At 46.8% G+C, this 16,938-nt stretch overlaps 1 protein-coding gene across 6 annotated transcripts in view; it reads left to right on the forward strand.

The window, feature by feature from the left end:
• ADAMTS9 (ADAM metallopeptidase with thrombospondin type 1 motif 9) overlaps positions 1–16,006 on the forward strand; it is a 159,627-nt gene extending 143,621 nt beyond the window's left edge. For 5 of the 6 annotated variants that reach the window (XM_075938510.2, XM_075938509.2, XM_089781264.1 and 2 more), the window contains 4 exons: positions 481–572; positions 4,001–4,105; positions 10,455–10,549; positions 12,151–16,006. In XM_075938510.2, coding sequence (XP_075794625.2) covers positions 481–572; positions 4,001–4,105; positions 10,455–10,544 — 287 coding nt within the window. In that variant the 3' untranslated portion in view covers positions 10,545–10,549; positions 12,151–16,006. Of the gene's footprint in view, positions 1–480; positions 573–4,000; positions 4,106–10,454; positions 10,550–12,150 lie in introns of those variants that run through there. The other variant, XR_012906430.2, reaches the window with a different exon arrangement.
• Positions 16,007–16,938: the final 932 nt, after the last annotated feature.

Genomic DNA, 16,938 nt, shown 5'->3' on the forward strand with positions numbered 1-16,938 from the left:
TTCGAAATCAATCAACTGGTATTTTTTTGCTAAGGCCATCTAACTTTGAAACGGCAGTTTTGTTCTGTTCCAGTACCACTTTTCGTTTAAGGGAGAATACGTGCACTGGATGTTCATGTGTTCTTTTCTATTACCGGTGGATTCAGCTTACTGGGAAAATTTGCGCTCTGAGAATATAACCCAAATCATTATCTCTGTGCGTGTTGTTTCTACACAGTCAAATTCACCCAGGTACTTGCACAACTTTCAGTAGATGAAGGACTGCCATTCAGCAGAGGTGTGGTGTTTTTAAGCATCTTGCTGAACTAAGGTTTTACTGCTGCAAAGCCAAAAGAAGAGATTTTGCTGAGCTCACCAGATTAATATATAAAAGCAAATTGCCCAAATGTACTTCTTAGCAGATAACGTGTTCAAATTTCTCTTTCCTCCTTCCCCCTGCTGTCTGCCCTGTCTGTGCTGTTCACCAAATAATTTTCTCAGCAACTGATTTACAGTTTGCACGGACACATGATGGACGACCTGTTCCTTATGCCACTGCGGGGGACTGCTATAGTGCGGCCAAATGCCCTCAGGTATTTGACAATTACATTTCTTAGGAGCTAGTTCCATTTGTTATGTTCAGACTTCATATTAATTCCTCTTGATCGCATCTGCCCGACTCCAACAACTGTCACATTCTCATCTCAGCGGTCTGAAACTTTCTTTTGTCTGTACAAGTTGTACTTTCTGGGCTGCAGACGGCCATTGGGTTAGTGGGAGACAAGCAGCGGGGTTTGAAGAGAGACATTCCACAATGCCAAGCCTGAGTTGACTGCCCAGCAGGGAGGTTGGGGGGGAAAGGGCAGAGAATTGACAAGAAAGGGGAAACAAGGGTGAAAAAAGGATTGGGAAGGTTTGCACCAGCAGGATCAATCTAGGTTAGATGCTTATCTGGCCCTAGGACTACCTTGCTTTCTTTATTGCATGTATCCTCACAGCACTCCTGTGAGATAAGGCAGTACTATAGCCCCCATTTCTCAGATGGGGCACAAAGAGACTAAGGGCTTGTCTTCACTGAGCCAGGGATCAAGGTTACTGTGACTGATCCACCGGTGTTTGATTTATCTTGTCTGAGTAGACGCGATAAATCAAACTCCAACCGCTCTCCCATTGACTCTTGTACTTCACCAGGGCGAGAAGAGTTACCAGCGGCGACGGAAAAGCAGCCCTTGCTGACCTTACTGCACACAAGTCGCTGCAGTGATTACATAGACTTCAGCCACTTTGGTGAAGCTGAAGTCGTGTAGATTAGATCGCCGGGGTGGTTACTGAAGACAAAGCCTTGATGACTTGCCCAGGAAGTCTGGCAAAGCAGGGAATTGAACCTTGCACTCTCAAATCCTTAGCCAGCACCTCAACCTATTTTTTTGTTAAGCTCAGTAACTAGCTCAATGGTTGTCGATCTGTTGTGGTTTTTTTGTGGACCCGTAAAATGTTTTGGATGAAGGTGTGGACCCCTTTAGAAACCTTAGACCTGGTCTGTGGACCTGTAGGAGTGCGCAGACCACAGGTTGAAACCACTGCTCTCTGGTAATGACACCCTTTTGTGGACCCCTGAGATGTAATCTGTGGGGCCCCAGGGGTACCACAGGCTGTAGGTTGAAACTGGCTGTAGTAGGCAGTCAGAAATGTGCAATGTAGCTGATGTGTAGGGGTAGGTGGAGCAGAAGATCTTGATTCATCAGCCTAGCAGTGCTGCTTCCCTCTGTTAGAATGGCTGAGGGTACACAGGCTGAATGTACAGGAGGACAAGGGAAGAGACAAGCCAGGAGTCCTGAGGGACTTCTGCACTAGTGGGAGAGATGCAGAGGGGTGGCACTGAAGGAGCGGCTGGCAGACAAGGAAGACCAAGGTAGGACAGCATGGAGGGAAAGGAAAAGTTTACACAAAGAACCCCACCAGCCAAGAAGGAAACAGCCAAAGAGGAGAGGTCCAGGAGAAGGAAGTCAGGCGAGTTGGAAGAAGGTGCATGCACTTGAGAAGCCTAAAGGCAGAATGAAGGATGGAGAAGGGCGTGTCCTTGGGCTTGCAGGAGGGTTTCCGGAGGACGGAGGGAACGCGGCGTATCTGAAGGCTACGGAGACTGGGAAGAGAGGCTGGAAAAGGAAAATTCAGAGTTGGAAGGAAATGAGGATTTCGGAGAGAGCAGCGTGAGAGACACCTTCCTAGAGCTCAGGGTGGAGGAGGAGACGGTGCTGGGCAGGCGTAGGAAGGGAAGGATTGAGGCCAGCCAGAGGCGGTGGGGAGAGTTCTCCTCAGAGAACGCCGTTGTTCCTACAGAGAATGCAAGCCCGAGGAAGGTGAGAGGCAGAGAGGAGCTAGCAGGGGCTGTGGACACAGGTGCAGCCAGTAAGCAGTAGAGCTGGTTGGCCAGGAAGATGGTGGCGCTGACGGCAGAATCAATCCATCTACTGAAGTCTTTGTGGTCTTCCGGTCTCCTCTGCGAGAGACCGGTCAGCTGGTGCTGGGGCACACACAGGAGAGGGGCGCGAAGGGATCTATGGAGGTGTGTGTGCAGCCTGCAGAGGACAGAGAGGAAAGGTCAGGCCCAATGTGCTGGAGAAGTTCGCTTGTGACCCAAAGACCCATTTGGAAATGCTGCAGCATGCAGGGGTGCTGGAATACAGGGCACCAGGCCCCTTTCTACCAAACGACAAGGAGAAGAGGATGAGGGGTGGGATCTTAGGAGGGAGCAGAGGGGCAAAGGCAGGACCTCAGGGGAAGGGCCATGCAGGGGCAGGCCCTCCTTTCGGGCACTGGTGTCCCCCCCACACACTTTTAGGGACCTGCTGCTGCTCCTGCTAGCATGTGGTTGTTTCACCCTGACACATGGCATGAGATATACTGTATTAAAATACAGGGTGTCCGTAGAAAGCTAATGTGCATTGTTACAGGTGCCTCATTTAACCTCCTCGGTTTAATCAGCTTCCAGCACCGCCAGCTTATAATACTATTGAATGCTGACGTAAGAGTAATGTGTGATTGGTAAAAACTTGTTTCTGGATTTTAGTCCTAGCATGAGGGTCTGAGAGCAAGGGTGTGTGAGTCAGGAGTCCAGCAAGCTGACAGCGGATGAGAGGTCCCTCAATTTCCTGGCCCTCTCAGTTTTGGAGCTGATGTCTCTCTACAGCACCATGTCTCAGGGACTGACTTGTTACCTCAGGAATGTTGATTTTCCACCACCCAAGTAAATAGTTGGTATTTAATTGGAGCATCACATTCCCAAGGTAGCATGTGCTTTGAGCAACCGCCTACCTTTTCCTAACAGAGCAGCCATCTTGGACTCCAGGTCAGGGATGAAATTACAACCTTCAGATTCGCAGACTTGTGTCAGGTGGAAAAGGATATTTCAAAACTCAAAGTCAAGTGCTAATGGGAAGTATGCATGGGCATCAAGTGCAGACGTGCCTCTTAATTTTGTGAGCATTTTTGGCTTCTGGAAAAAAGAGGAGTTAAGTGAAGGACATGTTGAAAAGCCAAACAAAACCAAGTTTTGATTTTTACTGGGGCGAGGAAGTTAGGACAAAATAGGAATACGGATGCCCTCTGCAGGTGAGAAAGGAGGGGGGGAAAAGCCATGAAGGGAAGCTGAGTTGGATTTAATTCTGTTCGGTCATCCGAAAGCTGATGAGAAGGCCAAGAATGCCCTCCGCTGGCAAATGGTGGAAAAGCAGCCCTCTCCTCCAAAGGCCCGAATGAAAAGAAAGTCTTAATCTAAATCCTGCTGTGATTTGTACAATGTGTGCTAATCACTCTCAGGGCTTGGGAAAATTGAAAACATGACACCGTGGCATGTTGTTATGGAAAGGGGCTTGCGACAGTGAAGAATAACACAACTTAAATATGACTCTGGGGTTATACAGGGTCTGCGGTTCCTTGCGCATCCTTCTCACAGTACATCTTGACTGAGCCATTACGGAGGGTACATCTTTGTGACAATCAATTTGTTTTTATGTTTTAGGGTCACTTTAGCATTGACCTGTACGGAACAGGCCTTTCGCTGACAGAAACAGCAAAATGGATCTCTCAAGGGAATTATGCGGTGTCGGAAATTCAAAAATCCCTAGTAAGAGAATAAGTATATTAACTCTAAATTTGCTTATACGTGCTAATGTGAGGTACCAAATTGCTATGTGCTGTATTATAAGAACATAAGAACGGCCATACTGGGTCAGGCCAAAGGTCCATCCAGCCCAGTGTCCTCTCTTCCGACAGTGGCCAATACCAGGTACCCCAGAGGGAGGGAACACAACAGGTAATCCTCGCGTGATCCTTCTCCTGTCACCCACCTCCAGAGAAACAGAGGCTAGGGACACCATTCCTACCCATCCTGGCTAATAGCCATTGATGGACCTAACCTCCATGAATCTATCTAGCTCTTTTTTGAATCCTATTAAAGACCTGGTCTTCACAACATCCTCTGACAAGGAGTTCCACAGGTTGACTGTGCACTGAGTGAAGAAAAACTTCCTTTGGTTGGTTTTAAACTTGCTACCTATTAATTTCATTTGGTGATCCCTAAGGGTATGTTTACAGTAGCTCGTTAGTTCGAGCTAGGTAGGGTAATTAGCGCAAGCGGAGTTGCAAATGAAGCCCGGGATTTAAATACCCCGGGCTTCATTTGCATGTTCCGGGGCGCTGCCATTTTTAAATCCCCCTTAGTCGGAACTCCGTGCCCGCGGCTACATGTGGCATGGAGTAGGTAGTTTGAATTAAAGATCCTAATTTGAACTACTGTTACTCCTCATTCCACGAGGAGTAATGGTAGTTCAAATTAGGATCTCTAATTCAAACTACCTACTCCATGCCGTGTGTAGCCGCGGGCACGGAGTTCAGACTAAGGAGGTTTTAAAAATGGCGGCTCCCGGGAACATGCAAATGAAGCCTGGGATATTTAAATCCCGGGCTTCATTTGCAACTCTGCTTGCGCTAATTACCCTACCTAGCTCGAACTAACGAGCTAGTGTAGACGTACCCTAGTTCTTATATTGTGGGACTAAGTAAATAACTTTTCCTTATTCACTTTTTCCACACCAGACATAATTTTATAGATCTCTGTCATATCCCCCCTTAGTCTCCCCTTTTCTAAACTGAAAAATCCAAGTCTATTTAATCTCTCTTCATATGGGACCCATTTAAAACCCCTAATCATTTTTGTTGCTCTTTTCTGCCCTTTTCTGATTATCTTACAGAGTATCATTCTTCTAACAACATACCATCATGAAATCTAACGTAAGGCATTAGATGTGTGAAGGATAGCCCATATCTCTGTGTGTGTGTGTTGGAACAGGACAGGTGTAGTAAATTTAACTTCATCTGAATTACTGCACTTAATTGATTGCTCGGTTTAACCATGAAGCTAAGGACACTGAGCACCATGGGGCAGAGATGTCTTTAATTAGTTTCTGAACCCTTCAGCAGGGGGCCTGTGCCAGACTGGATACAGAACCAGGACCACAGTCTGTGTCCCTGACTTGGGGAAAGTTCTTGCTGGGAGCTTCCCTTGAGTAACGGCTACAAAATTGCACCTCATAGGCCTTTTTTATCCATAACTTCTAATTGCATGAGCAAGAGCAACTAGTAAATCCAGGAATGAGGGTGTCGCTATTATTATTTGCTTGCAGAAGCTTTGCAAGTCTTCAGACAGGAATCCGAACCCAATTACACTAGGTACTGCACTTTATCTATCTATCTATCTATCTATCTATCTATCTATCTATCTATCTATCTATCTATCTATCTATCTATCTATCTATCTATCTATCTCTTAAGAGATTTGTGTGTCTGAGAGTCCAAATGCTCAAGAACTCCTCCTAAATGGTAAGCGCTAGGGTAGGGGCCCACCAAATTCGGTGTGCAGCTTCCTCTTTTCTTAAGTGAGAGCAAGGTCAGGGTTTGGTTGTGCCAGGAAAACGGGATGTGCCTGGAATTTGATAGTTTTCCATACCGTGGAAAGGGGGGGCGGGATAGGAGAGATGCCAGCGTTACTCTCAGCTCGGGGGGCCGCGAGAGAAGGAGAGAGCCTCTTGCTGGTAAGTGACCTCCCTGATTCAAACCCCAACCTCCCCTAACCCCTAGCCCCACCGCTGCCCCCGCAGAAGCAAAACCAGGGCCGGCCGGCCCAGCCCCGGCCGCCCCCACAGAACCCAACTGTGCCCTCCCCGCCACATCTGGGCCCAGGGAGCACCTGCAGGAGAGGCCTGCGTGGCCCTAACCTGGCCCTAAACTAGGTCCCCTCCCCTAACCCTGGGAACCCCATCACTTTCAGGCATGAAGGGGGTCCCCCCCAACCCTCAGCTTTGGTCCCTCTCCCCAAACTCCAGGCTCGCCCCCTCCCCCACATTCTTGAGCCATCCCCTGCCAGCGCCAGGCTAGCCCAGGGCGAGCCAGCGAGAGGCCTGTCCGGTTCCCCCCCAGGCCGGATCCTGGCAACACCAGGTCAAGTCTGCTGGTCTCTGTATATAAAAGAACGTTTCCTGCGGGACGACGGAGTGACATCATCACGTCCCTGTGCATCCCCAGGAGCCCTGACCACGTGACCGCTTCCCCCCTGGAGCAGCAACCCCCTCCCTCTGGGCCCGCCCCCAGCCTGCCCAGCCCACGCCCCTGCCTTGTGGCTTGGCTCAGCCGCGCTCTCCCGGGCCCGCCGCGAGCTGGGCAGGTCTTGCTCCGTGGCCGCTTCCCCAGCTCTCGGGAGTGGCCGCTCTGTGCGCCAGGCTCCATGGGCTTGCCGCCGAGAAAAGCTGCCCCACGAGGCCCGTGCAGGAAGGCTGGGCTGGGGGCAGGTTGTGGCTCCCACAGGGGTGGCCAGGGCTGTGCTGCCCGGCCAGGTGATGCTCCTGGGTGGGAGGGGGCAGAGGGTGTGCAGGGAGAGAGGAAGGGGGATAGGGTGTATGTGGGGATGGGCAGTTCGGTAAGGGGGATGGTAGGGATGAGGGAGATATTGAATGGAGGCGGGGGTTGGGCAGTGTGGGGGTGGGGAGGGGTTAGGGAAGGATGGGGCGTAGGAATGGAGGAAGGAGGTGGGGGTAGGGACAGGCAGTGTAGGGTGGGGACTGGGAGGGACTAGGGAGGATGGTGAGTGCAAGAATGGAGGTAGAGGGATCAAACTGAAGTACAGGTTGTTGGGGGGGAGGAAGGGAGAGCTGGGGCTGGCCTGGTCTCAGCCCTGCTCAATGGCCGGAGGAGGGGGAGAGCTGGGGCTGGCCCAGCTTGGGCCCTGCTTGGCTCAGCCCCCTCCCCTCCCGGGCAGCTGCGGGAGAGCTGGGCCGACCCCCAGAAGACAGGGAGCGTAAGGAACAGGGGGCACCGCTCCCTATTATACTGTAAAGAAGATTATCCCTGCCCCAAACAGCTGAACTTTTTTGGCTGCTAGAACAGTTAAAGACTTAGTCAGCGTTTGTCCATCTGTGGTCATCGGGAGGAGATATATTAGGGTTAGATGCTGAATTATCCCTGGTAAGGAGCGGATGCTAGTTGTGACAGACGAGGCAATTTCCTGCAGTGTGCTTGGGAAAACCTTCCTGAGTTCAGTTTAAATATATTAAACTAGCAATTAACCAAAACCGGTAAACATCCCCCTTGCTGATTAATCATTCACGTCCCCCTTGGCTTAGCTTAATCACCTGTGGCAACCCACCTGACATAATCCCAGGAGTGCCAATGCCAGAGCAAACTGAAGGAGAGACGAGACGCCAATCAGAGACGAGACGCTGTTTGCTACAGTCACAACAATAGCATGCCATGCCGTTCTGAAAGTTTGCACATAAGTGCCCTCTGCAGGCCTCCACTGCTCTCCAGTCCAGTTTTCAGCTCATGTCGGGCTCAGTTCCCCTCGGAAGAATGTCTGTGGAAACGACAAAGGGGAGCATGCTGCTCCGTATAAGGATGTTCAATTTAGATTCATCAACCAATCAAACAGTCGATGCAATTTGCATCGACTATTCCATTAGTCGATAAGGGCAACTCTCCCTTTGAAATGTGGCAACAGCCCTGTCAGCTCTTGCTACACTTCAAAGACAGAAGCACCACCAGTACCCCGCTATGTCCCCCCACACACAGAGACAGTGCTGGGGGGAACCAGCTTTTAAGCTGACTCCCCCCAGCTCTGGGTCCTGCTCCCCTCCTTGTTGCCTCTTTCTGATAGAGGCAGCAAGGTGGGGGCAGGGAGCAATTAGTTGAGTCACTTACATCCCTAACTCCTTATACAATAAGAGGAGGATTAAAGCTGTTATACTGTAGATCCATTGAATCTGATGAGGCTACTTGTGTTAACTGAGATCAGACTCGGGCCTCAGGTCTTCTCGTTCTCATAGGTCTTTCACCATATACCAGTGGTCTACAGTAGCTACAAGCAACAGAGGCTAGTGAGTAGGCCATATGAGGGGCCCTCGTTCATGCTTGGGAGGATTGGGTCATAATTCAAAATGATCTGGACAAATTGGAGAAATGGTCTGAGGTAAACAGGGTGAAGTTTAATACGGACAAATGCAAAGTGCTCCACTTAGAAGGAACAATCAGTTTCACACATACAAAATGGAAAGCGGCTGTCTAGGAAGGAGTATGGCAGAAAGGGATCTATGGGTTATAGTGGACCTCAAGCTGAATATGAGTCAACCGCGTGACGCTGTTGCAAAACAAGCAAACATGATTCTCGGATGCAATAACAGGTGTGTTGTGAGCAAGACACGAGAAGTCATTCTTCCGCTCAACACTGCATGGATTAGGCCTCAGTTGGAGTATTGTGTCCAGTTCTGAGCACCACATTTCAAGAAAGATGTGGAGAAATTGGAGAAGGTCCAGAGAAGAGCAACAAGAATGATTAAAGGTCTAGAGAACAGGAGCTATGAGGGAAGACGGAAAGAACTGGGCTTGTTTAGTTTGGAAAAGAGAAGATTGAGGGGGGACATGATAGCGGTTTTCAGGTGTCTAAAAGGGTGTCACAAGGAAGAGGGAGAAAACTTGTTCTTCCTGGCCTCAGATGATAAGACAAGAAGCAATGGGCTTAAACTGCAGCAAAGGAGGTTTAGGTTGGATATTAGGAAAAAAGTTCCTCACTATCAGGGTGGTGAAACACTGGAATAAATTGCCCAGGAAGGTTATGGAATCTCCATCCCTGGAGATATTTAAGAGCAGGTTAGATAAATGTCTATCAGGGATGGTCTAGACAGAATTTGGTCCTGCCATGAGGGCAGGGGACTGGACTCAATGACCTCTCGAGGTCCCTTCCAGTCCTAGGATTCTATGATTCTGTGATCTCAGTGGGCAGCAAGATTGTTGTAACCAACACAGCCTCCCGGGATAGGGGAGTTTTACTCATTGCCCTTTTACAGAATGTGCGGGGTGGGGGCGCCAAGGGAACCATAGCAGCGCTTTGATTGCATGCAGAGGGAGCGCTCGGTTCTCACAGTCAATGCCTATGCGGAGGGAAGCCAGGCTGCCCCTTACTGGTCTACAGTGTGTAACGGATGGAGAGGGATGTGGGAATGTGGGGAAATGGCAGCCAGCTCTAGAGAACTCCGCATTCCCATATCATCGCTTTCCATCACATAAGTATGGTCAGACTGGGTCAGATACCCCAGAGGGAGTGAACAGAACAGGGAACCGTCAAGTGATCCCTCCCCTAAGCCTCTGACAAGTCACCGAGTCACACTGGACTGCAGAGCCACACTGGGCTTTTCCGCTTCAAATAAATATCAGTAGTATCGGCAAACGTTTTTCCCCATCCTTCACGTGCTCAGTAACATCGGAGGTGCAGTTTCTTTCCAACTCTCCTCTTTCTCCTGTCTGATCCTGGGTTCCTATCCAGAGAGCAGAGTAATTCATGTATAAGAATGTTCCCTCTGTGGGGGCAAGTTGGAGAAAACCTAGACCTAGAGGACTTCCCAACCAACCCTCTTCTCCTTGTGTGTCATTTCATTTGTCAGCTCACAAATACTCCTGCATTCAGAGAGGCCAGTGTCTGGCCCATGAGCCGTACATGGAATTACATTTGCATCAAAGGGAAAAAAAAAAGCTGTTAATGTATAAATCTTCATAGATTTTGGGGAAGAATTTCCCCCCTTCCAATACACTTTTCAGGTCTATTATTAAAATGCCCACAGACTTGGGTACAGGAGGCCCCTAAGTTGCAACCGCCCGAGAACCAACCCCCCCGCACTTCCAACCATTTTTCTAAATGTGGAAGGGCCAGAAATCCCGATTTATGTCCTTGGCCCACATTTATGACAGCGCATGACTCCTATCGTAAATGCGGGTTCAAGTTACGACACCACCCGACTTGCAACGCTTCCCCCGGAACCAATCGTATTGCAAAGCAGGGGTCTCCTGTATCTGGCAGTGGCAGCATTTGGTTTTCCTTGTGTAACATGGTGGAGACCTCATTTCTGATTTTTTTTTTTTTTTTCCTCCCACAGGATGGTACCAAAGTCATAGGGAAATGTGGTGGTTACTGTGGGAAGTGCACTCCATCATCTGGAACTGGCCTCGAGGTTCAAGTGTTGTAGCAATGGTAGGTCCCCGTTGTTTCAGCGCAAAGGAAAACTGTTCCAGGAGTTGATTGCTAAAGAAAAATCTTTCTGAGTCCTTTTTTCAAACCTGATCTAGGCATTTAGAATTCCGCCTTGGGACTTTGGCATTTTTTAAAATGTTTCCCTGTCTCCTTTGAAAATGGGACTTGGACTTTGGGTTTCTGAGTCACTTTAGGAGCCTTTTGAAAATGTTACCAGTATTTAAACTTCACTGGTGTTAAAATGTGACTTGTATGTAATACCTTTAATTCTAAAGGGCTTATCAAGCAATCCTGTACATTCATATGGCTTCACAGATCCTCGGCCTTTGGGATGGAGAAGTCTGCCAGATGGCATGTACAACACAAGGCAGGGGATTGCTTGATGGCCTATGTACCACTTAACAAAAATACCAGAGATCATAGGGACCACATTTTCAGAAAAGGCCCACATGCTAAAAGACATGTTTGTGTGTGGACCTCCATTAATGCCTGTATTTTCAATGGTCGATACACACACTTGCTGACATTACGTGTGCAGAATGAGGTTTTAAACATCTAAATATTCATTTGCACATGCAGCAATTACACCTGGGCTGTGTCTACACTGGGCCACTTATTCTGGAAAAGCAGCCGCTTTTCCGGATTAACATGCCAGCTGTCTACACTGGCCGCTTGCTTTTCCGGAAAAGCAATGACGATCTACTGTAAAATTGTCAGTGTTTTTCCGGAAAAACTATTCTGCTCCCCTTCGGGCAAAAGTTCTTTTCCGTAAAAACTGTTCCGGAAAAGGGCCAGTGTAGACAGCACAGTAGTCTTTTCCGCAAAAAAGCCCCGATCGCAAAAATGACATTGGGACTTTTTTCCGGAAAAGCGCGTCTACATTGGCCATGGACGCTTTTCCGGAAAAAGTGCTTTTCCATAAAAGCATCCTGCCAATGTAGACTCGCTTTTTCTGGAAATACTTATAACGGAAAACTGTTCCGTTTTAAGCATTTCCGGAAAAGGGTGCCAGTGTAGACGTAGCCGAGATGGGTTGATTTTCTCAGAAGCACAAATAGCTGTGTTCCACCCATTCTCAGCTGGGGTGTGGCCCCTTAGATCATAGCCAGCTGGAGTAAATTAGAACCACTGCTCTAACTTATACTAGGCCGTCAGCCTGAAGTAGCTGCAATTTGAGAATCAAGGATCCAGTTACATTTAAGGTTGTGTCTTCTTGATGGCTTCCCCCACCCTGTGATGAGCGGATCGCAGCGTAACCGCTTGTTTCTGCACCATTACACTTCATGGAAATTGGCTGAGTTACTTGAACTGGGAGCCGGGGAAAGCTCAGGGAAACAGCAAGACTGAGTGTACCTACAGAACTGTCATTGTCCAACTGAAAGAAGTAAAGAAACATGTTTCCTCTGCTCTTTTCACCTCTTGCAACCTTAGCTGCTGCCTGTCACCATAGCAGGTGTATTATTTTCAGATGGATATTGGATTTTGGAGTTGGTGTTCCCAAGCTGTTCTGGCTGCAAGTCCTTTTCTGACAGGAGAAGTCAATGTTTCGAAAGCCAGGACAATAATTTTACTAACCCATGCAACTCGTTTGTGTGTTTCAGATTTTCTGGGCAAGCCGGGAGATGAGATGGATGAAGGATATTGTTGCAATACCTCTGCCTTCTACTTTTGTACTTGTTTGTGTGCGCGCGCGTGTGTGTATATAGATTGTATATTCTTAATGATGTAAAGTATAATATTTATGGCTGGAATTATTTATTTTGATTTAATATTTTTGTACGTAAAATGTTTATATTAAGGCTGCTTTTCTTGTGTTTTGTGTTAAATCTTGCAGTCAAACCACTGCATTTTACGTACTCTACATTATATGTAGCATTATGACAAAAGTGATACTTCATTGTCACTGTACTCAATTGTTTACTTTCAAATCAGTAATGTTTTCTTCTTGTTACAGGCTGCTTTGGCCTTTCAAGGTGCTACACAATTTGCAGAGGGGTATTTTTGGCATTTCAGTACAATCTTTTTATAAGCAAATAGAGCAGATTTGTTTTGTCTTTTATGTTTTTACTTATTGGGCAGACAGCACTAAGGGAACAAATGAAAAATCAATACAGTGGTTTGCTGTATTATCAGTCATTATCTTTTAAGTATAGTTTTAATTTCATATGACCTCTGTGGCCAGCGCGAACAATCGCTGGTTTGGTGCTACCACTATATATTTATTAATTCTCCATAGCTTTAAATAGTTCAATCCAGTACTACTATAGATAAAGAGGGGAAATCAATGGATGAACCCGTTAAGATAAAGATCTAACCCAAACTTAGGATCTCTCTGCTAATGCGTCCAAAACTTGAAACCCCTTTTTAAGGCTCCCAAAACCTCGATTGTATTTTTAAAATTAATATATTCTAATAGCATCTTCTGCCGCACTTCCTGGTTCCGGTAGGAAATGAGGAGTTGAATTTGTCCAGAACAGTCTGATTGGGCCATATGTTCCCATGGTGTGTAGGCTGAAAAGCAGAGCAAAATCTGCCTCAAAATCATGAAAAAAATCAGGCTCGTCTACTTTGCATTATGCTCCGGCCACCTTGAGCCATCTAGCTTCTAGAGTTCATTTTGAGAGTGGGGTCTATGGAAATGCGGGAACAACCAGGACTCATTGGAAAAACACCCTAATTGATGTCAGTTACTGCTCTAGGCTGCAGTAACTCAGTATCAGCAGACATCTGCAATGCGTCAGTGGATTTCTATACACACAGGGCCAGCTACAAACAAAAGGGCAGGAGAAAGCTTCATCTCTGACGTCCGAGGCGTTTCAGTCAGATCACTTAGTACTGTACTTGCAAACACTTGGCCCCTCTTACCCACACTGGTTAGGGTGTATTAGCCCTGATCTCCACTAGGGCTTTAGTTTGAAATAACCCCCTTCGGTCGAATGAATAAGTGGTGCCTCCACACTACCAAGCCTGATGTTTCAAAATAACGGGCTGTTTATTTCGTAATCTGGACTCCTGCTTTTCTTGAGGAATAAATGCTCATTTCGAAATAGCGGTTGTGTGGATGCTCCAGTGCTGCTATTTAAAAATAACGACTCCACAGAGTCATTCAAACTAATTACTCCCCAGTGCTTCCTGGGGTTCTAAGTCTAACTAGCGTGTCCCCATTAACGGAGCCTGCCTAGGACTGATTTCGAGGCTTCCTCGTAGTGAGGACACGCTAGTTCGATTTTGTTAGTTCGGGAGTTATTAAATCAATTTTAGTTCTTTCAAAACAGTTTCCTAGTGTACACATGCCCTTCGTGCATTGCTTTGCTCTTCCCCAGCAAGGCATCCATGCACAATTGATTCTGTCACCAGCAATGGACAACCTTGGCTCGTGTGTGGGCTGCATGAGTGGCCCTCCATCTCAGTGGCTGCAAGATTGTCGTAACCAAGACCATCTCCCAGACTAGAGTAGTTTTGCTCACTGCACTTGGGTACCTAGAATTTCCAGGCTGTGCCGATGGAACCGTAGCAGCGCTCTGATTGGATGCAGAGGGAACACATGGCTTTTACAGTCAACGTTGTGTGCAATCAGCCCTCACCTCCCTTCACGTGCCCCTGCTGTACGTGTGTGTCACTGTAGTAACGCTGGTACGAAAAAACCAAGCCGGACAGCACCCGGCAGAATCTAGCAACCCTGTGCATGAGCAACGGTAAAGAAAATGTCTTGCTGGCCGCATGTACAATCCTGATGGGCTGCATGTAGCCCTCGGGCCGCAGGCTGCCCACCTGTGCCGTAGTCCTTGTTCAAGAATAGCACCCACGAGGGTCAACGTGCGACTGAGCAAGGACTGCAGAAGTGGTCTTTGTCTGTATGTCGCCCTCCTTGCTGTCTATTAGACCATCTATTCCAGAGGTGAGCAATAATTTTTGCCCGGAGGGGCACTTCAAAAATTTTTGAAGTAGCCCCGGGCCACCCCAGAAGGGGCAGGGACTAAACAGGAAGGGGCGGGGCCTAATCAGGAAGGGGCAGGGCTATGCCACCCCCAGACCATAATTGGTTGGGGATCCCCTTTGCCCACCCCTGATCTACTTGGAACTCTGCAGTATGCCAGCAGCAGTGACTTGGCTAGGCTGTTTTTGTAGAAGACAACTGTGCCCTTTGGTTCTTTACCTGCAGCTTTACTACACATAAGAACATATTGCCCATTCACACTGCATTTTTGGTCTGGAAGCCAGGAACTCTCAGGAACAGTACGGGAGGGAGCCTGTTGTTCGGGGACTTTCAGCAATGTGAGAAACCAAAGTGTGTCCCAAAGTTTGGATAACTATCTAAACTTTTGGATGGATATATGTACCAAACCCAGCCTCAGATCCTTTTTGAGACCCTGTTTCCTGTATTATACCTCTGCTAACACGAAGGAAAGCAAATTTAAGCCAGTTGTTATAAAACGCTAGTATTGATCAATTACTATCCCAGGCAGGTGTTTGTCTAATCTGTTCATGATCGTATCCACTGATTTGTCATCTGTGCTTCTGCTAGGCAATTACTAGCATCTTTTTTCAGCATTTTAAACTTGGTCTGTTTTGGAATGAAAATTGTCAGCCCAATTTCCAGTGGGGATAAATTGGCTTAGTTCTATTAAAGTCAACAGAGGTATGTAATTTCCACCACTCGGAAAATCTGGCCTTTGTCTCCTTTGTCAAATATTGCCTAGAATGTGTGCTAATGTTTGGCTCCAAAAAAGAAGCTCTATTATCCCATATGTATTTTGTATTTTATATTCCCCCAAGTGGTCGGATAAGGTTATATGACAGACTGATAATTTATCACCAGCCTGGGTTGTATGTTTATGTGTAATGGTAATGAAATGACACCCTCAATATTTTTTGAGAAAATGCCAAAAATACCATTTCAAAGTACATTTTATTGTATTATTGTTCAAAAAGGAGGGGCAGAGGGAAGAGAGAGAGAGAAGCAATGAAATAGCGTTTTTGTGATTGCTACTTGCCATTAAAGCTTCTGTCCTGTGAAGGAAAAGGGAAAATTGCACTATTAACTTAGGAGAAAAAATAATGGTGCTCAATTAATGTGTAGACAGTGCAGGCTGGTTTTATGTTCTGTAATGAAGTGAATGAGTATTTATAAAAAAGAAATAGGATTTAGACCTGAACGCATTCCTTTCTACCATGTAGTGTAATAACCGCTGGCAACAGAGGCAAGAGAAACCTAAAATTATGAAATAAAATGTAAGGGAATTATTGATACTTAATCTTTAGAATCACTGATACATTTAAATATTAGAAAAAAAGGCGAGGACCATTGAGATATTAGTTCTTGTGAAGTCAATATAATTATATTTTTTTGCCATACCAATGCCATTATTTTTCTAAAAACTGTATTTTCCAAGCACTTTCCTGTACAAGGTTTTTTTTTTCTTTTCCTACCACCAAAATGAAATGAAAAGATCTGTAGCCTATGTGTTTGTGGTTTGTGGGCGGGTTTGGGGTTTTTTTTGTGGGGGGGGGGGGTTTGCCGTCATCTCCTGTGCACTAATACAGAGACAAAATGCTTTTACACAAACGAATAATTCATTGCTGATCAAATGAATCAAGTGTAACATCAAGTGAATGTTACACTAACATCTCTTTTCCCTAGCTTTTGATTGACAGAGTATTTCCATGCAAATGGAGCAATAGAAAAATAGGAGGCATAATACCACAGTAACAAAAGTTTCAGAAGATGGGAATGAGATGGAAGATTATGGGCCATAGCCTCAGCTGGTGGAAAGAGAGGTAGTATCTCCTAAGAGGACCACAATGATTTAAAAATGTCATCAAAAAGGATATAGTATAGGAGGGAGGAGTGGTTTAGGGGTTAGGGCACTTGGATTTGGGAGACCTGAGTTCAAATCCCTACTCTGCCACAGACTTCCCCATGGCACCTTGGGTGAATCATTTAGCTTCTCCATTCCGTAGAGATCCTCCAGCCATACAACGGGAATAACAGCACAGCTTTGCCTTCTAGAGGTATTAGGAGGATCAATCTGATAAGGGCCAGGAAGGGCTCAGCCAGTGGGAGACACACATGAACGCTCTATAGAACTATGAAAAACTTGATAAATCCTATATATATATAAGGGAGTCTGAACAAAAGATAAAATTGGGTTCGAGACAGGGAGATTTCAAAAGAAAATCCTATAGGCATGTTACCAAGCAATGGTGCACTCCATCTGGAATGCTGTATCTTAGGACTTGTCTGCACGATGTGTTAGTGCACGACACACTCATGCAGACTAATGAGCCTCCTGGCATGTGCTGAATGTTCCCTACTGCACATTTGAAACAGGACCATGTTAATGCAGTAGGGAACTTATACTGTGTGCCAGCAGGGTGTGCCTGCTCCT

This window comes from Pelodiscus sinensis, chromosome 11 (genome assembly GCF_052426305.1).
Source record: "Pelodiscus sinensis isolate ZL-2025 chromosome 11, ASM5242630v1, whole genome shotgun sequence".
Taxonomy (NCBI): Eukaryota; Metazoa; Chordata; order Testudines; family Trionychidae; genus Pelodiscus; species Pelodiscus sinensis.